The sequence below is a fragment of the Mugil cephalus genome, chromosome 14 (assembly GCF_022458985.1).
Source record: "Mugil cephalus isolate CIBA_MC_2020 chromosome 14, CIBA_Mcephalus_1.1, whole genome shotgun sequence".
Lineage (NCBI taxonomy): Eukaryota > Metazoa > Chordata > Actinopteri > Mugiliformes > Mugilidae > Mugil > Mugil cephalus.
Window position 1 is genome coordinate 19,893,568 of NC_061783.1, and position 27,810 is coordinate 19,921,377.

Consider the following 27,810-nt stretch of genomic DNA (forward strand, 5'->3'; position numbering starts at 1 on the left):
AGGATGCTTTCAAAAATGTAAATAATGATTGTTTGTTTTTTATCAGTTTATAAAATACAAAGTGAGTGAACAAAAGAAAAATCTAAATCACATCAATTGGTGTTTCTTCCCTTTGCCTTCAAACCAGCATCAGTCCTTGTAGGTGCACTTAAACAAAGTCAGGGATTTTGCAGGATTGTAGTCAGGCAGGTGTACGATCAACTAATTATACCAAACAGGTGCTCATCAGTGTCACATGCAGGTTGAAACACAGTCATTATCTAAAACAGAAACAGCCGTGTAGGAGGCTGAAAACTGGGTGAGGAGCAGCCAAACTCTGCTACAAAGATGAGGCTGTGGAAGACAGAATCATGTCACAGGTAAATACACTATAGTAAGACTGAGGACAGCAACGAGACACAAGGTAGTTACACTGCATCAAGGTCTCTCCCAGACAAATATTTCAAAGCAGAGTGGCTTCAAGATGTGCTCTCCAAGCTCTTTTGAAAAAGCACAGAGAAACGGGCAACGTTGAGGATCGTAGACGCAGTGGTCGACCACACCCATCTACCGTCTGGAGTCGTCTGGCCATAAGTGGTCTTCATGGAAGAGTTGCAGCCAGAAATCCATCCCTCTGATATCGAAACCAGGCCAAGAGACTCTATGCACAACTATGCACCAAAACATAGGAACTGGGTTAAGGAAAATGGCAGTGGGTGATCCAGACTGATGCGCTTCAGTAATGAGTCTCTGCAGGCAACAGTGAAGCATGGTGGAGGTTCCTTGCAAGTTTGGGGCTGCGTTTCTGCAAATGGAGCTGGATTAATGGAAAGAAATACAGGCAGATACATCCTGCAATACCATCAGAGAGGCGTATGGTTGGACTCTTTGTCCTCCTGCAGAATAAATGCAGGCCTTTAAGAACTATCTCCAGAATAAAGAAGAACAAGAAGTCCTGGAAGTGATGGCATGGCCCCCACAGAGCTCTGATCTCTACATCACGAACTGTGTCTGGGATTACATGAAGAGATGGAACGATAGTAGGAAGACTACATCCACAGAAGATCTGTGATTAGTTCTCCCAAGATGTTTGGAACAAAGACTGTGCAAGTAGAAGAACTGATGCTGTCTTGAAGGCAAAGGGTGGTCACACTAAATATTGATTTGATTTCTCTTCTGGTCATTCACTGCATTTTAATTAATTAATTGATGAAACTGAACTATTAACGCTTCCATTTTTGAAAGCATTCTTAGTTTACAGCATTTTTCCCACATCTACCCAAAACTTTTGCACAGTACTGTAGTTTTCACATATTAGAGACTGAATTAAAATCCCTTCGTCTTCACAGAAACAAAGAGCCTTTCATCAGACGGGATGAAGGACAAGGACGAGACTGAGAGTAAAGAAGTGAAGCCGTTGTTACCAAAATTAAAGTGTGTAGGTATCATTTTCAAACTAGTTTCTGATTCGTGCAGCGTGAATGCATCAGTGGTGCAGCAAAGAGAGGAGACGATGCCTCTGAGGTCTGTTATATAAATGCTACAGCTAATCGTCGCATCTCTCCAGATTAAAGAAGAGCCCGTCGATGAGTTCTGCATCCAGACTGTATCAGCCTCCACGGTCCCAGACGACATCAAGCATGAAGTGAATGTGGCAAAGGTCGAATGCACTGAGGTACCTGCGTCTTTCTTTATTTCCATATGTTTCTGTGAAATGTGTTTAGCCCTCAGACAAAAAACATTTTTTGTCCATTTGGGCAAAATTGTTCTCTTCATTTGGCTGCTGTTTTAGCTGTGTTTGTGCATATGGCATATATTTTTTTTTTTGTAACAAAGTCTATCTCTACACAAATTTTGAAATTAAATAAATAAATAAAAATAGGTCAACAGAACACTGTGGAAAAATAAAATGTCTTGTAACCTTAGCGGACAACAACTTCTGTGCAAAAATTGCTATAAAAACGTAACAGATTAATAGTTTATGATTTTTTTCTGCATAAATATCTTAAGCCACTTCAGCACTTTACAAAACTGCCAAAAATTCAATAATTTTGAGGATTTTTAACCCTTTAAATGCCAGTTTGATTACTTCACTGTTGTTCACAAAAAAAAAAAAAAAAAGGAGAGAGAAATTAGCTATTTTCCATAAAACTAATGATGTGTGACTGGGGCCATTATAACCAAATTTTTTGATCTCAGCCATGGCACAATAAAATCATTCATTCTGCAATATTAGGGTTTAATTTATGAGAAAAATGGTCAAACACTAAAATCAGCCATTTCCCCGTTATAAGGCCTATGTGTTATTGAGCTTAGCAGGTATTATGAGGTGTGTGTGTCTTTTTTGTCTGCTAAGGTTACAAGAGGGTAGTAAATTTTAAATTGAGCCGCATATTTATCCACTCCCATGTTAATAAAAGTGATATTTCTTTCCTGTTGTGGTTTTGACAGGAGGAGGAGGAAGAAGAGGAGGTGAAGACCGGTCCCGTTTTCTCTTTAACAGGAGACTCCACGTCCACAGAGTCCTCAACCGCCTACACTGGTTTTCCTACGTCCTGCACCGGCTGCAGCAAGGACCTGATGGACGAAGACACCGTTTACCAGAGGAAAGACCACGCGGATATATTCTGCTCCACTTCCTGCCTTTTTAAATTCTGCCAAGCTAAACTGTCCACGTGCAACTTCTGTCTTCGGTGAGACATTTAAACTTTTTCTCCTCAAACTTAATTCCACAGATGTTCAGATGATGACGTTGTCCTGTTCTCGTCCTCTCAGGGAGATAATGGAGCCTAAGGACGCCCTCAAATCCGCGGTGGCCAACGAGGAGACGAAGAAAGTCTTCTGCAGCCAGCCTTGCCTGTCCTCCTTCAACTATAAGGAAATGGCGTCCACCAAGATGCCCATCGTGCTGCTCTCATCACATTCACGATGCAGCATGTGCAGCAGATACTGCATCGTAAGTTTTTCTTTTTGCAGCCTTGTCCTCGCGTTCAAAGCTAAACATAAACTCAACGCCTCGCTCTCATCCACAGAGTAAACAGGAGATCATCCAACAGGGCGCCGTCCACAAGATCTGCAGCGATCAGTGCTTTTTCCGCTTCTGCAACCTGAACAACTTGTCCGTCTGCGAGAACTGTCACTCCTACTGCGACAAGTCGCTCACAGTCAGGACGGAGGGTGGACACAAAATGGTCTGCGGCGCAGAGTGTCTGACCCAGTTCAAGCAGGTGAGAAGATGAAATGACAAAGAAATACTGTGGTTCTCGCATGTAAAAGAGACTGAATTAAAACCGTTTGTGTTTCTTGTTTGGCAGAAAATCAGGACGCCACAGCCGTGTGCGATGTGCCGCAGCTCGAAGCTGATGTCAGACATGGTAGAAAACAAAAACAGTGAAGACGTGGTGGAGTTCTTCTGCACCAGCAGCTGTGCCACGGCCTCCAAGGTCCGGACGGCATCCGGTGCGAGACAAATAATTATTTTTTTTCTTCTTGTTTTTCCAGACGTGAAGTTTACGCATGTTTTTCGACCTCTGATCTGTGAAACCTCCTCTCCTCCACAGGTGGCCCTTTGAACTGTGACAACTGCGATAACATGACGGTGCCAGCGTGTCATCTCGCCATGACCGACGCCTCCATCAGGAACTTCTGCTCTCTGAGTTGTGCCATGACTTTTAAGGTAACGTGTCCTCTAGTCTAGACCACACATGTCTACACGCAACGTTAAAGCATGCTCATTGTAGTCTCATTTTTCTCTACAAGGTGAAGTCCTGCGCCTCTATGAAATAGGCTATAGGTTGATCTAACTCAATTACGTCTTCATGCAGTGGAACCAGTTTTAAAAGCTATAAATCATTAGGAAAAAAGAAAAAAACAGAAACTGAATTTCTCTGATTTTTCTTTTTAATGAGGTCTGACTGTCTTCTGCAAGTCTTCATCTCATCTCTAATAGTTTTATGCTTTTAGACAACTATTCTAAAAGCATCAGTTGCTGCGTTTACATGAATATTTTTTTAATATTACTTGTCTCAACTTAATTGTTTACGTGGACTCTATATAAAATGTTGTGATCAGATAAATATATGTCCGACCCTGAAAGGATTAAATAGAAGATGAGCAAGATGTCTCCACATTATCAACATCATCTTTTCACATTTACTAAGAGATCATACACCAATCAGCCATAACATTATGACCACCTTCCTAATATTGTGTAGGTCTCCCTTGTGTCTCCAAAACAGTTGTGACCCATCAGAGAATGGACATTGGTCGTCTGAGGGTGTCCTGTCTCATTAGTGGGGGGGGCTTTGGGTGCTGTGGGTTGAGGGGAGGGGCCTCTCTGGTGGATCATCCCACAGACACTTGATCAGTTTTGGGATCTAGTGAATTTGGAGGATCATCACGTTGTGATGTTTTTCATGTTTTTTTTTTATTTGTGTGTGTCGTGTCGACATCGAGGAGTGTCATTGCTATGGGGTGGGGGAGGAGGGGTCTGGTCTAGGTGGGTGCTACGTGTCTAAATAACAACCACACAAATCAATACCAGGTCCAAGAGAACATTAAATTATTGAATGTTGTTCACTTCTCCTGTCTCGGGTCATAATGTTATGGCTGATCGGTCTGTTCTGGTTGAAGTGGTTACATGAGGACTTTATATTCTGATTATTAGCATGTAAACACATTATTATTATTGTATTAATGTATTTTTGTTGTTGCTTTTTTGTGCCGCAGGAGAAGAATGACAAGAAGAAAGACGTGATCACTGCCTCTAACGAAGCCTCCGACCAAACCGATGTCCACAAACCAGCAGAGAAGCTGCTGTGTGCTCTGTGCAAGTCTGTCATCAGAGTGACACCCAGAGTCATCCAGAACCAGGTAAGAAACAGCCTCAAATCCTCCTCTGAAGAAGATGTGATTCCCATTTGAATCATCTTCATAACCTGTGTGTGCAGGAGAAAACAACGTTTGTGTGTAGCCTGACCTGTTGTCACGAGTACAAGATCGTCAACAACATCACGGGCCCGTGCGAACACTGCAAGAACGAAAGGATCGTCAGGGACGTCAAAAGGATCGACGGCAAAGACCGCCGCTTCTGCAGCGAAGGTAAAGAGAAGCGCGGCGTCTCGGTGCAGGAACGCGTGGCCTCGTTTTTTTGGTTCATGACGCGTCAGGACTCTTCTGCTCCCAGGCTGCAAGACGCAGTATCGGTACGAGCTGGAGAAGACGTGGGGCGGAGCGTGTCGCCCGTGCGCCTACTGCTTCTGCATCTCCAGGATCGTGGTGACGGCGCGGGACGAACCCGCAAACAAGGAGTTCTGCTCTGAAGTCTGCTGCACGGATTACAAGAAGCTCGTCGGCCGCGTAAGTAGACGGTGATTTACCTTTAGTGGAGCACTTCAACGTTTTTCAGGCCAAGGACCAAAATTTATAAATATACATCATCATTTTGCATTAAATATTAAGCTTTCCCTTTACTAAAGTATGTTGGATTAAAGTGTATTTAAAGTAATTTAAATTTTTGGGGGGAAAATTAAAAAAAAAATATATGAAAAAAATAATAACTTTCTTTCACTTTTAATCGTCTGCTTCCTCTCAGGAGACAAAGTGTGACGCCTGTGGTCTTCACGGGGACCTGAAGAAGACTCTGTCTCTGCTGGGGGGCGTCAAACACTTCTGTGACCTCAAGTGTCTCCTGCACTTCTGCGTCAAAAAGGTCCAGGTGGTGGACGAAGGTACGACCGTGTTTTTCCGTCGGGTTCCGTCGGTTTTTTCGTTTCTGGGGGACGTTCTGAAGATCGTTGAGATCTGTCTCCTTCCCACAGCCTCTCTCTCTTCGCCTCCCGAAGCCGACGACACATCGGGGTCTTTCCCCGTCATCGTCAACGTCGTCTCTCTCGCCGGAGCTTTAGCGGAACGACTGAAGTCAAAGAAAGTGGCTGCTGAGAGGAAGAAAGGTAGGAAGAGGCCGGCGGAAAGAAGGAAGGTGGACGGATAAAAAGAAAGAAAGTATAAGTGGAGAACTAAATGGAATGGAAAGAAAGAAAAGAAACTAAATGATGAAAGGACAGAAAAGGATAAAGAAATAAAGCTAAATTATGGAATGAAGGAAAGAAACTTAAATGATAAGAAGAAAGAGGGAAAGAAAACTAACTAAAAGATGGAATGAAAGAAAAGTAACTACATGAGCGAATAATGAAATGGATAAAGAAAGAAAATGAAATTATGGAAAGAAATAAAGAAACTAAATGATGAAAGGACAGAAAGAGATAAAGAAATAAAGCTAAATGATGGAATGAAGGAAAGAAAGAAAATTAAATGATGGAAGGAAAAAGAGAAATAAAGAAAAACTAAGTGATGGAAGGAAAGAAAACTAACTACATGATAGAATAATGAAAGGGATAAAGAAAGAAAAAAGAAAATTAAATGATGGAAAGAAAGAAAGAAAGAAAGAAAGAAAGAAAGAAAGAAAGAAAGAAAGAAAGAAAGAAAGAAAGAAATCTGGTGAAAGGAGAGAAAGGAAGCAAAAAGAAACAGTTGTATAGAAAGTGTGTAACGTATAATAAGTAGTAATATAAGATGTTTACATAAGTATAAATCAGATGAAACATTTTATGATTAGAAATGATGTCGTTCCTATAATTAAACTGATCTCATTGATCTGTATTGATCTGTAGTTTGTATTGTGATGATATTTCCTTGGTTTCTCTCTTTAATCTCCACAGAGTCCGTCGCTGACGTTAAAACAAAAGTTGTTGAACAGGTGAGTTTATTTCTATTAGAATTATTTCTGGCTTTACAAATAAGAGACGTGTGTTTTTTTATTCACATTGTTTTATCATTATATTATAGAAAGTGACCAAGGAGCTGAAGAATAAAGCTGTTCTCTGTGCTCCGCTGGTCCACAACAAAGGAGTTTCCTGTTCAGATCAGAGTTTAGAAACGGAGAAACAAGCTGGTAAATAACAGAGCTGAGATGTTTCCGTACGTCAGCCACTAAACAACCTTTGATATGAGACTTAACGCACGTCTTTAAAGTCTCTGCAGAGCACGGAGACAAGACGAGTCCTCAGGTCATCGTCCTGCCGGTGCCGGTCCCGGTCCCGGTGTTCGTCCCTGTACCCATGAACATGTACAGCCAGTACACACCAAAACCCGTGGGCCTCCCTGTACCGGTAAATACAACACACACACGACAAACTGCTTTAACGGGCTTTAGACTTATGATGCATCACAAACCTAAACTCGTCCTTTTCATTTGTTGATGCTGTTGGGTCAAGTCTTTTTGTCTTTCCTTGACCTGAGGCTGATATTTAAATATTAAATCTCCCTTTAATCTCTGGGAAAACTCTCAACAAGTCAGGAGCATTTACCTCATTTCCTCCTCTTCTCCATCACTCTGTATTTTCAGTTAATGTGTGAAGATGAAATCCTACTCCTTTTTGAGTTTTTAAATTAAATTACAAAATTATTTGCTACAACGGCGTATGATTGAATAATATTTAAATTTTGATACATTTGCTTGTTCTATTATTTCTTGATGAGTGTTTAATTTCCTTACGTACATATTCTAAATAATCTTCTCATTCATTCATAAATATTAACTTTTATTTGTTGCAACAAATGTTAAATATAGTTGATCAGTGGTTGCAACTAATTTCTCCTGGTGAGACTTAACCCTTTAACATTCAGCCGGGTCATATATGGGACAGCAGGAGCTTTCAGACTTGGACTTAGACCGACTTTAATGAACCTGGAGGGAAATTACTTTGTCACCGTAGCTTCGTTTTACATAAAAGTAAACACTCATAAAAACCACAAAGTAAATTAAAAATAACTGTTATCTAGTAAAATAAAATAAACTGTGTAATCAAATGTACAGAATTAGCATTGGAACCAATCAGAGCTCTGTACATGAGTTGTGTTTGAGTAAATGCTGCATGATGCAATATTCAAACAACACAAAAAAAACGAGCCCTAAAACCTATTTTTTAACTGTGTACCAACTGTGATTACTCAAGAACAAAACCACTTAAAGTGATTCTGACTTTTGCAATAGAAACGTCAGTCTTGTCTTTCAAAAGAGACCAAGACCATGAATGAGCTCCAAACTGTTAATGAACAGCTTTCACTTTACTTTGTCTATGTCCTGAATAGGTGTTTTTTTTTTTAAAAAAAAAAAAAAAAAAAAAAAGGCTGGAATGATGAGAGGTTAAAAAAACTTTTCCCAAACTTTCTGACAGCTGCCCGTGCCCATGTTCCTCCCTGAGAAGACGAACGCAGCCCTGGATGAACGGATGAACCCCGAAGGGAACAAGAGAGAGGACAAACATGTCACAGAAGACGAAGAAGCACAAGAGTCGTTAAAGAGTGAGATTTGTGTGAGATTTAGACGTAGAGTCCAAATAAAGATTAATTTAGTTTTTCAAATAGTGATTTTTACTGAGTTGTTTTAATTGTGCACAGACGTGGACCGTCCCACCACTCTTCACCTGAGCTTCCACCTCCCTCTCTGGATATGAAGAGCGTCGCCTCTCCTCTGTTACAACAAGCTGTGGGGAAAGTCCACAACAAAAACAAGGTAAGAAGAAACAAACTAACACCAGGTGGTTTAGACGCTGTGGTTTCTCAGGTGTGATCCTGAACTGTGCGTCTCTACGTCCACAAGCTGAATAAATCTGAAGAGGAGACGTCTCAAAGAAGCATTTCTCAGAACCTCGCGCCCAAAATCCCCCAAAAACTGGAGACTCAGTGCGGCGTTGATGCCTGGAGGAGATGGATCCAGTGGAGAGAGTCACAAACCAACATGGGCCACGTCTCCTGTATGTTTTTCTATTGTTTTTCTCCCCATTTTTACACTTAATATAAACTTTGGAACATTTGGAAACATTTCCAGTCAGCGTAAAAAGTAAAAAGTTGTTGCATTGCATCTTCCCATGATTATCTGGAGGCTCAAAGCTTCTTGATTGCACAGTTGTATTGAAACCAAGGGTTGTATTGAGGTTGACTAACAATCATCTGACAGAAAATCATTTTTAAAAATCATTTATCAATTAAAAACATTTTTGCTCATCTTCTTACGTGTGAAACAATGTTGCTTTTGAAAATTGCAGCTGAGAAAACTTTTTTTTTTCCATTTTGCTTTTCGTGTCCCAATTAAATGTTATTTTATAGAGCTCCCCTAGGGGCCCGTGGAGGTACTGCAGGGGGGTTACAAAATCTTTGGTTGATTAGACGTTTTTTCATTTATTTTGTTAATTTTCTCCCACAAATTTAAATTTCTTTAAATGCACATTAACATGAACGTAACAGACGATCATAGTGAGGAAGAAATTCTGTGAAATTATAGTTGGCTTTATTTACCTTTCTGCGAAAAAAATGTGAGAGACAAAGCTACAGAATGAGGCGCTAACAAACAGCAACGTGGCTAAAAACTTTATCCTTTCTCTTCTCGGCTGTTAGCTCACGCTGTGACGTTTAAGGAGGACGTTCTCAGCTGCTCGACGGCTGAACTGAGCAACGGCCTCTGTCTCTTCATCCACGAGGCGAAGCTTCCAGACGGAGAGTCGTATTCACCCGACGGCCTCTTCCACCTCTGCCTCAGCATCCAGCAGGTCAGATCAGAAATACAGGGAGTACATGTTAAATGGAGAAGGGGTAGGATTAAATGAGCTACACTTAGCCACGCCCACTTCCAGTTTCTGACCAATCACAGAATAGTTGTCGGACGCCACACAAGAGTAAAAGAATGAAGTTCTGTCCGGTTGATGTGTCGAGAACAAATTGCGGGAACTAATTTCTTGCTTCTTGTGGACTATGCGACAATCTTAGCTCCTAGCTAATTAGAAAAAAAAAGTCAGAAGACGTGGAGTTTGAGTGAAGCAGAAGCAGACGGCTAGCAACCTTATTTGTGTGCGTAATTTAAAGTATAATTCACTGTAACAGTTTTTGTGAGAGGCTGTAAACATGTTTATTTCTACTGTTTTTGTCTACGAGGATTGACTCACTTTCAGAGGCAGCCTCTAGTGGTCATGAGAGGAATTGCACTTCTGCGTCGTCCATGATAGTTTCCTCTAAAATAACTAATAAATTTGACTGTTTTCTATGTTTTTTTTTTTGTTTGTTTGTTTCCGTCTCTTTCTAGTATTTGTTTGACAACGGTCGGTTTGAGAACATATTCAGTGATCTGGTCTACAGCAGGTTCACCACAGAGTTCACCAACATCCTGAGACATTTGAAACATCCTGTCACAGCCAGCGGTGAGCTGAGATCGTCTGTTTGTGTCTAGATTTATCAGCTGTTCACTCTCTCTTAGTGATGTTCGATAGCATCGATTTCCTTTCCGATCCGATACTGATTAAATTTGGTATAACGTAGTATCGGTATCGCTGATACCAACACCCTAATGTGTCTGGTAAACCTAAAGAAAAATAGTGTATTTCAAATCATAGCTTCATAAAGAATACAAGATATCAGAGTAATTTATTTATTTATTTTAGTATATTGAGGTAGTGTGGGTAGCTAATACAACAAAAACCAAACACAATCATACAAAATATGTGAAAATACTGTTTCAAACTACTATAATATGAAAACTTCCTCATCATAAATTTAAGTTTAATCTGAGGTGTTTCACAAGGTTTGTTGTGTTGCCACAACTCAATGGTTTAGTTACTTTCCACTGTTTTCCTACGTTATCTCCAATGACTCAAGTATCGATTTTAGAGCATATGGTATCAGAAGTATCGATATTCCAGTATCGATTCGTATATCATTCCTAGTCTTTCTCTGCAGGTTATATCCACTCCCGAGTGGAGGAAGAGTTTCTGTGGGACTGTAAACAGCTGGGGGCGTACTCCCCCATCGTCCTCCTCAACACTCTGCTCTTCTTCTGCTCCAAGTACTTCGGCTTCACCACGGTGGAGCAGCACCGTCAGCTTTCCTTCAGTCACCTCAAACTCTGCACCAGGACCAACCAGAACAACACCAACACCACCTTCCTGCGCTTCCACCCCCCCACATCCTTAAACGAGACGGGTAGAAGTTTGGTTCTAATGGTTTCAGTCACGTTTATCTGCTTTTGCATTTTCTTAATCGTGTCTGTTGTTGGTTCTTTAGATGCAGACGGAGTCCCGGCAAAGAGACGTAAGAGAAACGAGGATGAGGACAGTTTTCTGGAGATGATGGAGAACAGACAAAACCCTCTTCGCTGTCCGGTCAGACTTTACGAGTTCTACCTCTCCAAGTGGTGAGTGTCTCTGGACGTTTTTACTCGTTTATACTCATCTGCTCTGTTTATTCAGCTGGTAAATACAGAACACAACTTGCTCTAATGTTTGCCTGCTGCCTTATTTGTGCCTCTTTCATATTGTCATTCGAACATGTGTATAAAGGCTGAGGTCCAGGTCTTTGCTGGTTTCATTCAGTTTTCTGGTTCACTTCGTATCATTTTCCGCAGATACAATATGTAGTTTTAAGGAACTGTGACTGAAAGAACACACGTTTTTTAACTATTTTCTACATTTCTGGATGAAAAAGATGCAAAAACATCAGTGGATTATCTGTTCCATGTGTGTGGATTGGGTTCTCTTGATCTGCTCTTACAATTTGTGCGAAAAGCCATTTTTATGCGGAAACGTTGAAGGATGCAAATACTTTAAAACAGGGGTCTTCAACATTTTTCAGGTTTTTCATGGTCTTTATTAAACTCGGCCTAGTGCTATTTATAAATGTACATTATTATTGTCATTTTGCATTCAATATTAAATTGTAAAAATAGTACACAGGTTCAAATATGCGTAATAGTAGGATGGGCAAATATATATATATATATATATATATATTTTGTGACCTGCCTGTAGTACCTCCATGGGCCCCCTAGGGGTCGCGAACCCCCTGTTGAAGACTTTAAAGTAGCACTGTAGTATCCAAGCAAACATATAAGCAACTAAAACAGATTCTCTTTCTTCTCTGTCATCGCTGGCTGATGAGTAATCAGATTTATTTGAATGTTTCCTCTCTATGCATGTAGTCCAGACTCGGTGAGGCAGAGAAGCGACGTGTTCTACCTCCACCCAGATCGCAGGTGTGTTCCCAGCAGCCATCTGTGGTTCTCGCCGACTCCTCTGGACGCCTCCTCCATGGAAGCCATGATCGTACGAATCCTCGCCGTCCGAGAGCTGCAGAAGACGGACGAAGGCGCATGTGTGGACCTGCACTCTGAATGACGAAGGCAGCTAGAGAGCAAATTATTTGTGTTTGGGGGGGAAAAAAATATGAACATTTTGCTACGAAAATGATGTTACATTTAGCCGAAAACCGTCAATAGACTGCACAGGAAGCACTGTTTGTAGCCAAGGAGGAAGGAGATAAAAAAATAAGCTAAAAGAGAATAAACATTGAGTTGCACCAGGTTTGCAGCAACATGTTTCCAACAGTTACAGTAACAGTAAATGTGTTATAATGTTTTCTAACAAGCTCAACGCACCATCTTTACGTTGTTACGGGCATTTGGTGCCAAATGTTTACAAAACTAACTGGACTAAGTTTACAGATCATAATCGTGAGAAAGTAAAAAGGTTAACTTGTGTTTACTGCTGGGTTAAACTGTTCGCTACGTTTATAAGCTATTTATTTTGTCTCCCTTGAGTCTCTTGGACATTGCGACTCGCGATTTGATTTATATATTTTATTTTTTAATAAAAAGCAGAGTCAAAAAGCAGTCCTTGTTTAATACACACTAACCATGTATAAAAATTCCTCAAAGAGTTTATTTATTTTTGCAGAACAAATGTACAACCACAGCGCTATCAAATAATATTAAACTTATGCATTTATTTATTCTGACATCTGGAGAGGAACTTGAAACGTAACTTTATTTTAGACACAAACATTTGCTGCTGGTTTCTCACAAATACTTCTGTGATGAAGTTTGCAGGATTTATCAAACCAACACTCCAGGTCATAACCTTGTCCTCTCTCCCCCATCCTCACACAGTCCTCTCCATCAGGATCTTCCTTTCTCCAGTTGTCCGGCTCCCTCGAACTCCAAAAACTCAAACTAAGAGTGGAAGAACAGAGATTAAACAAAACCTGCTGACTTTTGATTTTTAACCTGCTGACTTTAAAGAACCAAACAACAACAAAAACAAATCAAACAAACCTTGTCTTCAGTGCAGAGCCGTCCACCCACAACCATGTCCCCTCTGTCTCCGAGTCCGTCAGTCCAATCCAGAACTTGTCCTCTTTGTCCATCATTTTGTCTCTCAGTCTCATCTCCAGGAATATCTTGAAAATGAAAATGATTCTCTGAGATTTTTTTTTTTTTTTGTGCTGAAGAAACCAAATGAAGCTTCCCAGTGTTTTCTACCTGCTCCTCTCTGCTGTCTATCTTCACCAGGTCTCCTCCTCTACCTCTACATTCGTCTCTGCCCCGGTTCCAGCTGAATTTATCGGCAGAGAAGTGATAGCACTGTTCTCCATGTTGCTCCCAGCCTTCTCCACACTTCAGAAATGCCTTGCCTTTGAAAATACGTCAGCAAAGACTTCAGTCAGGTGGAAGAAAACACCGTTTATTTGATTAAAAGCTCAACCCTGTGAATTTATTTAAGACAATCAGAGAAAATGAATGCTCTTTGGGAAGGCATCAACAGTATCGGAGCGAGACTATTCTACAGATTTACCTGTTTGGAGACATTTGTTGGTTTTCCACACATGGAAAGCTGATAAACAAAACAAAAGCAGAAGTAGTTTAGTTTAGTTTAGTTTAGTGTTTGTCTTGGAGTGAAACTACACGAATAAAACGTAACAAACTCACAGAGACGATAAATGACGATGAGAGCAGCTGCCAGGAGGAAACAGACCACCAGCAGGGACCATGTGACCTTTGACCCTCGGCTTGATTTAACTTGTTGAGAAGCAGGAGCTTCACCTGGTGAACGTTTAGAGGAGAATCAACGAACAACTCCACGACAGGAGTCTTCAAGGCCAAGGACACATAAACCAATGGAGAGACTCAGTAGGGACCCCCGTACCTTCTATATTAAACTAGTGCTATTTATAAATATACATTATTATCATCCTTTTGCATTCAATATTAAGCTATTCAAATAATACAGGTTCAAACCTAATTTTTTTTATTATTGTTATTAAAACATGCTAACATACTCAAATATGTTTCATATCTGTTAAATTGTTGGGGAAAATTAAAACAAAGATATATATATATACATATATATAAAATGTCTAATCAACCAAAGATTTTGCGACCCCCCCCCCCCGCTGAAGATAATATACATTTCTTATAAATATATATATAATATATAATATAATATAAATATATTAAATTGTTTCTTCTGTACTAATTGACATTTGAAGTAGGTAAAAATTAGAAACAAAACTTCACCAGCTACTTTAACTCAAAAAGCTAAATTATAACTATCGACTATTTATTGTTTCAAATTGATAGTATGAGTTCAAACAACTTATTTTCAATTTTTTAAATGAACTCATTGTTCCATTCACTATTTCAACTCACATTTCCAAGTTAAGATCAATTTAACTAAATTTATACCAGCTGCTATTTTAAGTTTAGAGCACTAATGTTTCATCTCGATGACTAATGATGAGTTTTTAAACTTTGTCTAAACTTCACACAGATTCAACTTACATCTTGCCAGAAATTTGACATTTATTTTATTTTATTTAGGTCGTTTAGAGGATTCCAATCCATTGACTTTTTCACTGTAATATTTAAAGACACGAGTTAAATGACAAAACTCACCCTCTTAAACCTGCTGGGTTATATCTGTAAACACATGTCTGGGTTGTTCATGCTTAGTCACATTTCTTGGTTATTTGTGGTATTATTACCACATTGCTGGGTTGTGTTGCGTTGGGTCAGTGTGGTTGAAAGGTGTTCATTTCTAGCTGAACACCTGGTTGGGTTCATTTGACTCCTGGTTCATTCATTTTCCCGCTCTTTTATTACTAATCCAGTTTTGTCTGGATCTGATTGGACAGAAGGAGAATGAAGAACTCCTCAAGTTAAATTAAAGATCTACCGTGGTTCATAAGTGGGTTAAATGTTGTTTTTATTAGCAACTTATTATTAGCAATTTATTTGGCAACTGTTTTACTTGCTAAATTAATTCAGGTTCTCTAGCTAACTATAACAATAGTCCTTTGAATTTCACCATTTAATGTGATTTTACACTGTTTCAAAATTGTCATTAAAACTGCCATTGAATGACAGTTTTTAGTTTGATTTTACAAATCACAAGAAATTACTCATCATTTATTAATATTAATATTATTATTATTATTATCATCATCATCATCATTATCATCAGTATTTTATAACAAGTAATGTAATTCTGATTTGTAAATATAAAAGTAGTAATGGAATGAGAGTGTTATCTAATAATGGTTTACTTTAAGTTTATAAAACTTTTTCAATTTAGTTCAATATGAAAAAACTGTCACGACTATTGGAGTTAAAGGGAAGAAAAACAGCCACATAACAACAAATTTGGCTGTAATTTTAATAACAATTTATTAAATTAAAATGTGTTTGCGTGTGTGCGTTAAAAAAAGGTTGCTCCTCACGAAATCTACAGGAAACGTAAGCTATTTTGGCCCAAAGTGAATCAGATATTTTCTGGTTATTTCCTCCTTTTGTCTGTTTTGACGTCTTCTCCTTGACTAATCTAAACGCTGTGTTTCAACAAGAGACATAAATAAACCATATTCAATGAACATTGATGTGTTCATATTTTATGCAGATGATGTTTTCTTATATCACAGTAGATGTTACTTTCATAAACCAACAAATTTGTTCACACTGGTTGTTGTTTGTTTGACGATGAGTCTCAGATTTGGCTGAGAGTCTCAATGACTTTCCACCACATTAATGTTGTTAATGTTGTAATATTAACGTTACCTTCTATGCTGGTCCGTTGATGTCTCATTGTGTCGAAGCTTCAAGATCCTGACTTCAGAGTTGGTTCAACTGTCTCTGCAACAAATAACAACAACAAGCTGCTGATACGCGATTTGTCCCAAATTCTTATTTATTCTGACTAAAATCTGACTTGACAGATCAACACCAGTACTCACCATTAATGTTTATCCTCTCAACGCCTTGGGTTTTTAAGAAAGGGATACTGGGTGACGCTTTCATGTGTCACAACTTTTTGTTGAAAGTTCCTGTTTGAGATAGGGAGGGCCTTTTAGAGTCTACTTCCACATAGATGAATATCAGTTTTCAGTGGTTTGATCGATTTTACAGGTGATACAGATGAATCAATAAGAACCAAAAGAACTAATGTTAGACACAGGTGAGCACATAATCTGACTCTTTGAGCATTTTGGGTCTTTCGACTCAACTCAACTCAACTTTTCTTTTTTTCTTTTTAAATAATCTTCCCAGTGGAGATGCATTTATTTATTTACTTACTTACTTACTTATAATAATAACTTTTTAGTTTTACTATACTATACTATACTATACTATACTATACTATACTATACTATACTATATTCAAATATCTTATGTCTTACAAATGGTGTCCTTGCCAGTAAGATACACAAATTATGTTTAGAAGAATAACTACTTGTACGTTTTGTCCTTTGACATATTAGCTTCTATAGACTACCTAACAAACAAAATAAAACGTCAATATTTTAATCGTGTAAAACTTTAATAAATTAATAAATACATTAATAAAAAAGATAAACTACTAAATTAAGACTGATGTTATTAATGTGAATTATATATATCTTTATGTTTTTATGTTTTCTTTTGATAACTTTTGATATATATAGAAATGAATAAATAAAATAAAAATAAAAAGTAGAAAGTATTTGTCTACCAATCATAACACTGTTTTGGACATAACTATTCATCTGCTTAACGTGGTGTCCCGTGTTCTTATGTTTCTCTTAAATTAGACGGATTTTCACTGGAGTTTGGTCTGAACTCTTCTTCGCTGCTTTTTGCGCTCATCCGCAACTTCCGGCATGTCCCGGTCCCCTCTCAGCAGCTGAGTCCTCCACACCCCCAACATCATCTCCACATCTCTACACCGCAGCCGAGCCACTGTTCACTGTTCATGCATCTGAAGAAGAAAGAAGAAAGAAAACATCTTCTGGAAAAAGGGACGTTTTTATGTGAACCTGCCGCCTGTTTCTTCTTCTTCTTCCTCTTCATCTAAAGGCATCCTGTGTGAGCTACCTGCTGGTTAGCTGGCATGCTACCACACCATAAACACAGCAGACAACTCCTTTAGGACTAGTTTAATCAAGTCATGACTGAGTTAACACGCCGAAACACTACACTAAAAGGAGAAAATGAAAAGGAAGAGGATGAAGAAGAGCGTCGGAAGGAGCCAGATCTGCAGAGGAAACGTAAGTTGAGCTAACATAGCAGGAAGCTAATTGAGCACCAGATGGACTCCAGTGCAGAAACCTTCAGTTCTTCAACTTTCATATCTATGTTTATTTAGTTTGGGGGCCACATTCAGCCCAGTTCGACCTTAAGACAGTTACATAACTTATAAATAACAACAGTTTCCCCCATTTGTTTTAGTGCAAAAGAGTAAATTAGGAGAATGTTTATATTTAATGAACTATCCTTTAAAAAATAATAATTATTGAAGAAAAATAAGCAATTTGGTCTCATTGCTGTTTGCTGTTTATTCCTGGGCCTCAGTATTGTGTTCTGTCTACTTCTGTGACTAAAACAGTGCACAAATTGGGAACAGCAGTTAATGAAAACCCATCAGATACACACGCACACAGCACATAGTTGATAGTCCAGTAACAACAGATACTGTGACAGCTTGACTGTGTCCGGTCCTGACAGATGTTGGTGAGTCTGTAGAGGGTCAGGATGGGGAGATGGTGTCCAGCGAGGCATCGGGTGACACCTCTCAAAAGGAGGAAGAAGATAAAGACGGTAAACACGAACGGGAAGAATCCAGCAGACCTCAGTCACCTGTCAAGACACCCAAGCGCTTATCTGCATGTAAGTCACATTTATTGATAAATACACAAGACCACTGCTGGTGAGATGTCTAGTAAGTTAAGTTACTTCAGTGCGTGAATCGTATCTTGTTCCAAGGACACTGGGAAAAAAAAAAAAAAATGGATGGAATGAGGGTTGCATCTGGAGCATGATGCTCGCCATTGCCATGGCGACTCGTGAAGTCACTGAAGCCGGGGTCAGTGGGAAGTGAGATGAAGCGCAACAGCACGCGTGGCTGTGACTTTTTTTATCCTCTTAGAAACACTTTTTTTTTGTGTTTGCATATGTTGTGGTACATTGAGCGCTCAGGGCCACCATAGACCTGTGCAGTAATGCGGTATTTCTAACCCTGAAAGAACTAATAACATGCGTGAGGTACATCAAATACTAGGGATGCAGTTTCTTCCGTATATAAGCTTTATATTTACCTGTCAATAATAATAATAATTGTGTAATCCAAGAGACCCAGACACATTTTTCATATCTTCGTGGTTCACAGCCTCAGAGAACAAACTCTGATGGAGTCCACCCGTATCATCGAGCTTATGACGCTGTCTGTGATTCTTTTCCTTCCTTGGATCCTCCTTTCCTTTTAATAACCACTGACCCCTTCAGGACCAGGATCGATCCACACGTGCAGTTTTGGAGAAGCTCTGATCTGGTCGTCTAGACATCATGATCTGTCCCTTATCTAAGACGCTGTAATGCTAGTGTGTAGCAGATGTTGTTGCCCAGTATCTTGCTGCCCTAACCCTGACAGGTGCCAGTATAACCAGATAATCAGACTTACACAGCTGTCAGTGGTCACATTGTTGTGCTTAACCAGTGTATGTGAGTAAATTGATAGTAAATGGAGCAGGATAAAGATATTTAACAGTAATTTGTTTATTGTTTTTTCCTCCTTGTCAGCTGTTTTTTTGCAGCGCCTGGTCAGGGTGTTCTTCGGGTGCCTGGCAGCTGTAGCCTGCGGCATGTTGTATGCCGTGTTTCTGTCCACGTACCATGACAGAAAGTTCTGGTTTTCCACCAGACAGGTGGGTGACTCTGACTTTTAGGAGCTCGCTTCAGTTACAGTCACATACATTGTCGACTCTAAAGTTCCCTGTTTGTGTGTGTGTGTCAGGAGCTGGAGCGTGAGATCACCTTCCAGGGAGGGAGTGGACTCTACTATTACTACTACAAGCACATGCTGGCGGCACCATCCTTTGAACGAGGTTCATCTATACTCGAATGCGTGATCTGTAAAACGTCAGCATAAAACTCTGGTTCACTCCTTCATTTGTGTGTTTTCCAGGGTTTTACGAGCTGACGATAGACAACAGGACCGTCTCGGGTCAGACCATCAACGCTGTGGAACTGTTTTCTCTTTATCCAGAGCTCATCACGAGCTTCATATACAGAGTCACCGGCGGCCAGGTCGGATTTATGTTTCACACGCATAACATGGAGGCCTGAAGTTAATTTGTATGAGCAGTTGTTCCTTTTGTATTAATTTGACGACTTGTTTTTTTTTTTTTTTTTTTTCTCTGGTGAAGCAGGATTTTGTGGAACCCGTCTACTTCTACATCGGAGCGGTTTTCGGCCTCCAGGCGGTCTGCGTCACCGCCCTGTTTGTGTGCAGCTGGGTGATGAGTGGCACCTGGGTGGCCGGCATGCTGGCCGTGGCCTGGTACGTGATCAACAGGTGAGAGGACGTCTGACATCAAAACTGTTTATCTGTGTGTGTGCTGCTTTGCTATTCGATCATTTCTGTTAACCTCCTGAGACCCTGCGTCCTCATTTGGGGACGTTAACTTTTTAGGTTTTGTTGCAGCTTATTCTGCTTCATTTAAACCTTCTTCAGCATTCTTCAAGCCAAGGATCCCCAAATGGTATTCACTATGTGTTATATATTAAACAGTAAGGGGGCCGTGCCACTGCCTTAAACATAAACATACCTGACATAAGCATATCTAACTGGTGCATTGACAGATAAAGAAAGTAATTGACAGATTCAAGTTTTAATTTTAAACATAGCTAAAAGTAGTAGAATGAGTGAAAAATTGTGGGGGAAACTAAAACAAATATATATAAAAAATGTTTAATCAACCAAAGATTTCCCTGCAGTACCTCCGCAGACCCCTAGGGGTCGCAAACCCCCCTGTTGAAGACCTTAAAACATCTAAGGAGGGAACCAAAACTTTCAGTTCACGACCCACATGATTCAACATGCTGAATCGGCAGAAAAGCAGAGGCCGAGCTTAAAACTTGTGGAGAATGGTGCAAGAAACACGGCAAAAACTCGGCGTGCAGATACTCGCTAACAGCTGCTTCATTTTCTCCCACAGAGCAGACACCACCAAAGTGGATCAGGCCATTCCTCTACGGGACAACTGGGCTCTGCCGTACTTCTCCTGTCAGGTGGCAGCTCTGACCGGATTCCTGAGCAACAACATCAGCTCTGCCACTGAGGTTTTTCATTTATTTATTTATTTATTTATTCATTCATTCATTCAAATCAACCCTCTGCTGTGGCGCTGACGCTGATACATTTCTTTCCCTTCGTAGATGTTCTGCTATCTCACCATGAGTGCCACCACCTTCACCTTCCTCCTGGTCTGGGATCACAGTCACTACGTGCTCTTCATTCAAGGACTCTGTCTGTTTCTGCTGGACTCTTTTGACCTGGTGCCGCCACGCAAGGTAACACACACACACACACACAAACAGCTCTTCAACCACATTTACACCGATCAGGCTTAACATTATGACCCCCTTCCTCTGTGGATCGTCCCATAGATGCTTGGGAGGCAACACCTTGTGCTGTTCTTCTTTGAGTTGTTCCTAAAGCAGTTTGGGGGTGGCTGCTGCCATCAAGGAGTGTCATTGCTATGGGGTGGGGGGGTGTCTGGTCTGGTCTAGGTGGGTGCTACATGTCTAAGTAACATCCAGACGAATTAATACCAGGTCCAGAAGTTCCCCAGCAGAACATTAAATTGTCACAAAAATGGTTTAAATGTTCTTTACTCCTCCCGTCAGTGGTCATAATGTTGTGGCTCATTAATTAAATGCATTTGTGTGGTAGAGACTTAAATTCCAGGTTCAGTCTCTTCTCTTCTCTGTGTTTCTGGGTCGGACAGATGGCTGACATTCACAAGGTCTACCTCAGCTCCTTGTTCCTGGCCTACCTGTTCCAGTTTCAGAACGCGGCCCTGCTCAGCTCGCCGCTGCTCAGCCTCCTGATTGGCTCGGTGCTTGCGAGGCACTTCCAGGTGGAGTCGGGCCTCCCTCTCACATCACAGCTCAGTCAGTGGATAAACCTGAAAGCGGAGGAACACATCTGAAAACGTGTATTTCTCTTCCAGCAAAAGATGAAGATGGGTCGTCTCGTTGCCCGGGTGATGAAGCTCTTCCTCCATTTCCACCTGGTCTTCACCACTGGCATCACCTTCAGTTATTTGGTGAAGGTAAATAGAGATGAATCTGTCTCTGTCTGTTACAGCATGTGTCAGTGTACATGTTTAGTAACCGGTTCTTTTTATTTACAGAAACTTATTCCTGTAAATGAGAGCGACTTCATATTGAAGTTCCTCGAATTAAAATTTGGCCTCAACGCAACAACGTGAGTTGAAAAAGTTTCCTGTTGTCGACCTGGACTCATGGTGCGTTCCATTTGTACTCAGAAGTCGGAATTTCCCAGTTCAAAGTTGTAATTTTCAACTGGAACGCGCCTCCCGAAGTCGGGAATTTTTAGTTGAGTTTCCAAGATGGCCGCCACGTGTGTAAACGCTAATTAGAAGCTCCTGTAATATTCAATTATTAGATCTTCTCATTAGTTTTTGTGGCATTAAATCAGTCGTACAGACAGTATTTTTCCACATACATATGTTTAAATGCTGTTGGAGTGTAATTTTAGTTTTTCATTTGTTATATTGGAACTACAAGACCATGTCGCGCTAATAACGGCTAAAAACAAACAAAACTGTGTGAAAAACCATTGTGGCAAACTGCGATTAATGGTGTTGTTTCTACATTTAAATTAAACAATTTAAAGTTTTGAATATTTTTATACATTTCTGCCTGTTGTGGTCTTAGATTTCATAGATTTCATCACTGTAAATAATTCTAGTAAAAAAAACTCATGATTCAAGTTATCTGTTCAATTTACAATTTGTGTGACTTAAATGGCCTAAATTTTGTTTAACATTATAGGAATGATATTAGTTAATCAAAGTTTAAAAAAAAAAAAAATAATAATAATTTCACTCTGCACTTAAAAATAAATTGAGGCCATAAAATATTGAACACACAGGAGCTTTCATGGAAGCATCCGTCTAGTTTTCCGACGTCGTCATTCCCAGAATTCCGCTCTCTGCAGTAAATGGGACGCTCCATCAGTGAGCAGCTTTCAGATCTAACGCCATTCAAACTTTCTTTTCTTCTGTCTCAGTGATTTTGTCCCTAACTTCCTGCTGTGCCAAGAGAGTTTCCAAACACCCAGTCAGGACTTGTTCCTGCGGTTGACTCAGGCCTCGGTCCTTCCCTTCTACTTCCTGGTTGTCACCGTCTGCCTCCTGTCCACCCTGCAGACCATCTACAGGAGACTCAGGTGGGAAACCTGTGCCAAACTTTACTGGTCTGAGAAAGGATCGGTCTAATTTTAAGAAACTAGTCCACACTCTCCCTGAATTCAGGTTTTAAAAGAAGTTTGGTTCCTCTTTATGTTTTTTTTCCAGTGTATATTTAACAGCTTTTGTTAACCTTTTATACAAAATGATTGATAATGAAAATAACACCCTTTAAGACTGTGACAATAGCTTTTCCTGATTCCTCCTTTTCCAGTAACACACAGAGACGTATATTAGAGAGAGTCTGTGACCCTATGGGGCGGATGATGAAATAAATGTCTTATTTTCTCCATTAACAGGCCTATAAATGTTACTGCCAACGTCTGTCAACGTGTTCATGACCCTCATTTAAGTATCCCAGCGTCTACTTACTTTAAATATCTTAAATGAGCCTGTAAAATACTTTGAAGCCCAATCACCTCATCAGTCACTGAGCTGTGTTTAAATTCTCCTCAGCCTCCCATGTTCATCCATCACCATTAAAAGTTTGAAATTACTCAGAAAAATGATAAATACTCAGAAATAGTGAAATTAAATACACAAATATGATGACAGCTGCTATTTTTTTTCATTTAAGTCTTTAGTCTAGATAACTAGCTAGCATAAGGTTAGCATAAGGCTAGGTTAACTTAAAACTTTAAAACTTGTTTGTATCTGCTTCTTTTATTATTTTATTCTGAAAGTCTAATTTATGCTGCACAGCTTTTCTATTTTTCTTACCTTATTTAAGTGCTTTATCTTGTGCTGTTGAGCCAAGTGACCAGATTCCTTGTATGTGCACACACACTGTTTGGTGTGTTCCTGCCTGAACACAGACTCAGTAAAACAGGGAAGTTTCCTGATTAATTAACTGTTAACGTTTCTACTCGTGGCGTCTCTCGTCCTCAGCGGTCAACCAACGAGCACCAGCCACAGACTTGAGGATGGACGGGTGGGAGAGCGGCCCGAGGTCATCTATCATGTTTTCCACACGTTGTTATTTGGAGGCCTGGCTCTGCTGTTTGATGGGTAAGCTTTCCTTCATTTATTTTTTTAATGTTTTCTAAAATAATAATTCCTTAACCTGACCTGGGTCCTTACGTCGTGCAGGATGAAGTATTTATGGACGCCGTACGTCTGCATGTTCACAGCCTTCGGTGTGTGTTCTCCAGACCTCTGGATGACGGTGTTTAAGTGGCTCAAGCTCAAGTCCATCCACCCTGTAGTATTGGTCAGTGTCTCCTCCTTTAACGTTGGTTCGTTAGTGTTTGGGTATTTTCTCATACGGGCTCTTTCACACTCTCCAGTCTCTGATCCTGAGCACAGCTGTTCCGACCATCATTGGCTTCAGTTTGTGGAGAGAGGTGAGACTCATTTTCCTTTGGAAGCTCATCACACTAGACCCACCTTAAATGTCCTGTTTACCTCCTGCTCCTGTGTTGCAGTACTGCCCTCGTGTTTTAGCGGATTTATCAGAGCTGCAGGAGTTCTACGACCCAGACACGGTGGAGCTGATCAGCTGGATCAGGTGCGTCCTCAGATCTTTATCAACAAGCTTTTATATATTAATTTATTTATTCGTATTTCTGGCACCATCTTCCTCCAGGTCCCAGGCTCCGGTGGCGGCTGTGTTCGCAGGCAGCCCTCAGCTCTTAGGAGCCGTGAAGCTGTGTTCGGGTTCGGCCGTGACTAGTTTACCGCTGTACACGGACGTCAATCTACTGAAGAGGACTGAAGACGTGAGTGGAAATCTTTACAAACAGGGACCAAACGGTTCTAGTGTCTATCAAGTGTAGATATTTACATGCATTATAAAAAAAAAAGATAGATAAAAGATCAGACATCTTAACCTGTGCTTCACCCAAGTTTATTGACACAGCTGTTTTTGTTTTGTTCGTTTCCTCTTGTCGCAGACTTACCAGGTGTACGCGATGAGGTCTGCAGAGGACATCTACAAGCTCCTGACGTCTCAGAAAACAAACTATGTGATCATCGAGGAGTCCATCTGCAACGAGCTCACTCACGTTAAGGGCTGCAGGATCAAAGACCTGCTCGACATCTCCAACGGACATGTGAGTCGAAACCAGTGTTGCTATAGTTACTTCTCAGCAGTAGTACTTATTAGTTACATTCTTATTGGAAGTGCATTTTTAACAGTTTTAACCTAAAAACCATTTTTATTAAAGAGGCAGCATTTCCTCTACAACATACCGTCTGACCAACTTCTTCAACTCTCCCCCACTTACTGGTTTTGCACCAGCTTTTGTTGTTTGGGTGGTGGGAGACTGGCTCTCTGCTTTTTTTTTTGCAGCACTTCCTCTGTTAGCTTCACCAAATGTTTCTTTAAGTTCAACGTTGTGTATCAGTATAGCTAGATAGGACTTTGTGACCAGCACAGAGTGGACAGCGAACCTTAATATTGTTGTCTTTAGCGAACACAAACTCAAAATAGTGCAGCTAGAAAACCAGTGACCGTTGGATTCTGAACCTTGGAAATGAAGCCCGAAGTGGGCGGAGCCTGCGGTGGCCATATTGAAGAGAGTAGCAAATTAGGCCACGCCCCCATTTGGGTGAAACCAAACCACTGGCAGTGAATACAAATCGCCCCGATTTGTTGGCCGCAAACTGGGCGACATGGCTAAAATTAGTCAGGCAGACACAAATATAACCGAGTGACGATCTGCGACATTTATAGAAAAACTTGTAAAAATAGTGGCCGTATATCTATATAGCCAATCTACTGAGAAATGGGTACTCGACCCCATTCAGTGTCATACTGGGATATTTACTATAACATCACTGAATCGTCCGGAAATGTGTCTTCAATTCATAATCCTTCCATAATGTTAAATTATTCGTGACATAAATACAGCATGAAGCTTAGCCAGCATTAACCCTTTCATTAAAAAACACTTCACAGTAACGTAACTCTGAGCTCTGTCGTTACAAACTGTCATTTCAGTTCAGCAAAAACATTCACTACTTTGACTTTTTAGCATAAATTTTGAATTTTTAACATCATAACTAACCACTCAGATGACTGACATTAGCTAACGTTAGCATCATCATGATCAAGTGTTTGCCGCACATGTACATATCAACAATCAGGGTCCCATTACTTTCCACCTTTGTCCACCTGTTTTATGGCTTCAAGCCACACCTTCATTCATAAGTATGTAACTTTAAGGAAGTTACTTTGATCTGATTACTGGTTTTGAAATAGTAACACGTTAGATCATTAGTTACTGCAAAACAGTGGTCATATCAGATAAATAACACGTCGTCACTGCTTCCTCAAAGAGACGCTGAAGATAAACATGTTTGAAATGGTGACGTTTTTTGTTTTTTTTTTCCCTGAGAGTCTGTGGAACATTTTCGAGTCGTTCCACTCATGATCTGTGTTCTGTCCCGTTCAGGTGGTTTACGACAAAGGAGAGATTTACTCCTTCTCCAAGCACGGACGCTTCTGTCACGAGATCAAGATGAACTACTCGCCCTACACCAACTACTTCACTCGCGTCTTCTGGAACCGCTCGTATCACGTCTACAAAGTGAACTCCGTCATCTCCTTCCAGTACTGACCTCAGCCTCTGCCTCCTCTCCGCCCGTTAGACTCGAGCCCGGCTCCTGACTCTTTTTTTTTTTGTTTTATTCGCCCGGTGCCTCACGTCCTGGTGGAGGAGCTGCACATTCAGACCTGAACACAAGGACTGGACGTTATCAACATATATGGACCGTGTTGAAGTTGAAATATGCCATATTTATCAGTGTACTGTAGTTTTTTTTAAGCCAATGTGTTCCTGTTGATGTGATGCATTTTAACAAAAGGGAACATTGTTGTGTCGAGATAAATCGAGACTCTTTAGACAAAAAGGTTTTTTTAGTCCCGTTAGTGGAAATGTTGATCTGTGAATCCGCAAATGTTAACCCCAAAGATCCTAATGATTTTAATTATCTACTGATTTTTTCCTCGAGAGCCAACTTGAGTTGATTGATTTTTGATTTTTTTTTTGGTGAAACATCCCGTTAGATATTAAACTGGATAATCCTTGAACTCTGCAGGATAAATTGTAAGTCACTCATCTCCTGAGTTGAAGCCCCTGGTGAGTTAACGCCAGTGTTTGCATGCTAATATGCTAATATGCTAAAGATGCAAAACTGAGCGAGTTAACGGGGCTGTTTATGCGTGCTAGTTAGCATGCTAACATTAGCATTTAGGTAGCGTGACGCACATCATCACCACCACCACAGTGTGTCTGTGGACTCTTTGTTGTAATCTTGACATATTGATTTCATCAGCCAAAACATTATGACCAGGTTAACTGAATAATGTAAACATAAACCCTCAAAGTTGCAAAACTGGACAAGTGGAAGGAGACACATTTTGATGGCTACACCGGGTCAGAGCATCTACAAAACTGTAGCTCTTTTTGCATGTGTGCTGCTCGAAGATCTTGCCTCCTCCTATTCATGTGGACCACGTACGCCCTTTAACGTGAATGGTATTCCCTGATGACGGCGGCGTCTTTCAGCAGGATGATGCTCCTTCAAGATGTGTTTTTGTTACGGGTTAGTCTGGTCAACTTAAAGAGGAACAAGTATTTACGGTCACAGTTACAACCTCCACTTCCTGAAATGGTTTGATTTGAAGAAAATTATTTGGATAGAAAATGAATATCAGGTTACTGATTATTTTTAAGCACTCTAAAGAGGAGCGTACATTACCTGCTCTCGCTTTCCGTCACCTTCTGCCTTTTGTTTCGTCTGTTTAAGGGATTGTGGCCTTTTTTTATGCTTTGCTGTAATAAGAAAACTGTCTGTCTGTGTGCTGCTCGTTGTGTGATCTGATGTGAAAAGGGACGTGGAAGGAGCTCAGCCGACTGTGTTTCTCCCGAGCTCTGAGATCAGCTGTTGAATCCGTTTGAAGCTGTGGAAGTTGTGGCTTCACTTCATGACTGGCTCTGCTCTGTGTACAAGTGACTGAACTAAACTGGGCTGTAGATACGTAGGGCGTCTGTTTCCGAGGCTCATGTCTTTACTCCACTCTCATTTCCAGACTGTTTCCTCTCCACTAGTTCTTACCTTCAGTATTCGGTGGTGAATTCCTCCTGGTGCTATCATGCAAATAACAAACCTCTCCTCTGCAAAACATGTGGTGGGTATTTGAATTCTGATGGAAATTAAAAGTGAGCGTGAGTTGATAAATACATTATTGCATGTGGTCCT

At 40.4% G+C, this 27,810-nt stretch overlaps 3 protein-coding genes across 4 annotated transcripts in view; 2 read left to right on the top strand and 1 right to left on the bottom strand.

Moving 5' to 3' along the window:
* Window positions 1–12,200, top strand: part of LOC125020293 (zinc finger MYM-type protein 4-like) — a 24,147-nt gene extending 11,947 nt beyond the window's left edge. Inside the window, exons 14-37 of the mRNA XM_047605645.1 lie at window positions 1,329–1,417; window positions 1,547–1,654; window positions 2,431–2,672; window positions 2,755–2,935; window positions 3,012–3,206; window positions 3,294–3,438; window positions 3,540–3,655; window positions 4,708–4,851; window positions 4,929–5,079; window positions 5,165–5,337; window positions 5,573–5,708; window positions 5,799–5,930; window positions 6,699–6,736; window positions 6,826–6,931; window positions 7,012–7,148; window positions 8,217–8,343; window positions 8,440–8,469; window positions 8,526–8,554; window positions 8,642–8,795; window positions 9,436–9,587; window positions 10,118–10,232; window positions 10,768–11,010; window positions 11,092–11,221; window positions 12,005–12,200. Coding sequence (XP_047461601.1) covers window positions 1,329–1,417; window positions 1,547–1,654; window positions 2,431–2,672; window positions 2,755–2,935; window positions 3,012–3,206; window positions 3,294–3,438; window positions 3,540–3,655; window positions 4,708–4,851; window positions 4,929–5,079; window positions 5,165–5,337; window positions 5,573–5,708; window positions 5,799–5,930; window positions 6,699–6,736; window positions 6,826–6,931; window positions 7,012–7,148; window positions 8,217–8,343; window positions 8,440–8,469; window positions 8,526–8,554; window positions 8,642–8,795; window positions 9,436–9,587; window positions 10,118–10,232; window positions 10,768–11,010; window positions 11,092–11,221; window positions 12,005–12,200 — 3,269 coding nt within the window. The remainder of the gene's footprint in view (window positions 1–1,328; window positions 1,418–1,546; window positions 1,655–2,430; window positions 2,673–2,754; window positions 2,936–3,011; window positions 3,207–3,293; window positions 3,439–3,539; window positions 3,656–4,707; window positions 4,852–4,928; window positions 5,080–5,164; window positions 5,338–5,572; window positions 5,709–5,798; window positions 5,931–6,698; window positions 6,737–6,825; window positions 6,932–7,011; window positions 7,149–8,216; window positions 8,344–8,439; window positions 8,470–8,525; window positions 8,555–8,641; window positions 8,796–9,435; window positions 9,588–10,117; window positions 10,233–10,767; window positions 11,011–11,091; window positions 11,222–12,004) is intronic.
* Window positions 12,201–12,835: 635 nt separating this feature from the next.
* LOC125019516 (hepatic lectin-like) lies at window positions 12,836–16,238 on the bottom strand. 2 transcript variants are annotated; one of them, XM_047604333.1, is made up of 7 exons: window positions 16,090–16,238; window positions 15,914–15,988; window positions 13,790–13,903; window positions 13,656–13,694; window positions 13,343–13,494; window positions 13,136–13,260; window positions 12,836–13,033 (listed from the first exon to the last, which is right to left on the bottom strand). In XM_047604333.1, the coding sequence occupies exons 2-7, from the start codon at window positions 15,939–15,941 to the stop codon at window positions 12,853–12,855; spliced, it is 639 nt and encodes a 212-aa protein (XP_047460289.1). In that variant the 5' UTR covers window positions 15,942–15,988; window positions 16,090–16,238; the 3' UTR covers window positions 12,836–12,852. The 2 variants fall into 2 exon arrangements, with proteins under 2 accessions (XP_047460289.1, XP_047460292.1); XM_047604336.1 differs by lacking the exon at window positions 16,090–16,238 and having other exon boundaries at window positions 15,914–16,076.
* A 748-nt stretch (window positions 16,239–16,986) lies between these two features.
* Window positions 16,987–27,791, top strand: LOC125019488 (probable C-mannosyltransferase DPY19L4). The gene is made up of 19 exons (XM_047604294.1): window positions 16,987–17,379; window positions 17,837–17,998; window positions 18,908–19,032; window positions 19,122–19,212; window positions 19,293–19,414; window positions 19,537–19,682; window positions 20,326–20,449; window positions 20,546–20,680; window positions 21,118–21,249; window positions 21,343–21,444; window positions 21,526–21,599; window positions 22,428–22,586; window positions 23,494–23,613; window positions 23,695–23,815; window positions 23,892–23,948; window positions 24,030–24,112; window positions 24,191–24,323; window positions 24,498–24,656; window positions 26,001–27,791. The coding sequence occupies exons 1-19, from the start codon at window positions 17,280–17,282 to the stop codon at window positions 26,163–26,165; spliced, it is 2,310 nt and encodes a 769-aa protein (XP_047460250.1). The 5' UTR covers window positions 16,987–17,279; the 3' UTR covers window positions 26,166–27,791.
* Window positions 27,792–27,810: the final 19 nt, after the last annotated feature.

Coding starts and splice junctions, on each gene's coding strand:
- LOC125019488 (XM_047604294.1), top strand. CDS start 17,280: ATGACTGAGTTAACACGCCGAAACACTACACTAAAAGGAGAAAATGAA. Junction 20,450..20,545: donor ACATCAGCTCTGCCACTGAG/GTTTTTCATTTA, acceptor TTCCCTTCGTAG/ATGTTCTGCTATCTCACCAT. Junction 20,681..21,117: donor ACCTGGTGCCGCCACGCAAG/GTAACACACACA, acceptor TGGGTCGGACAG/ATGGCTGACATTCACAAGGT.
- LOC125019516 (XM_047604333.1), bottom strand. CDS start 15,941: ATGAGACATCAACGGACCAGCATAGAAG. Junction 13,495..13,655: donor CAACAAATGTCTCCAAACAG/GTAAATCTGTAG, acceptor GTATTTTCAAAG/GCAAGGCATTTCTGAAGTGT. Junction 13,034..13,135: donor GGCTCTGCACTGAAGACAAG/GTTTGTTTGATT, acceptor TTCCACTCTTAG/TTTGAGTTTTTGGAGTTCGA.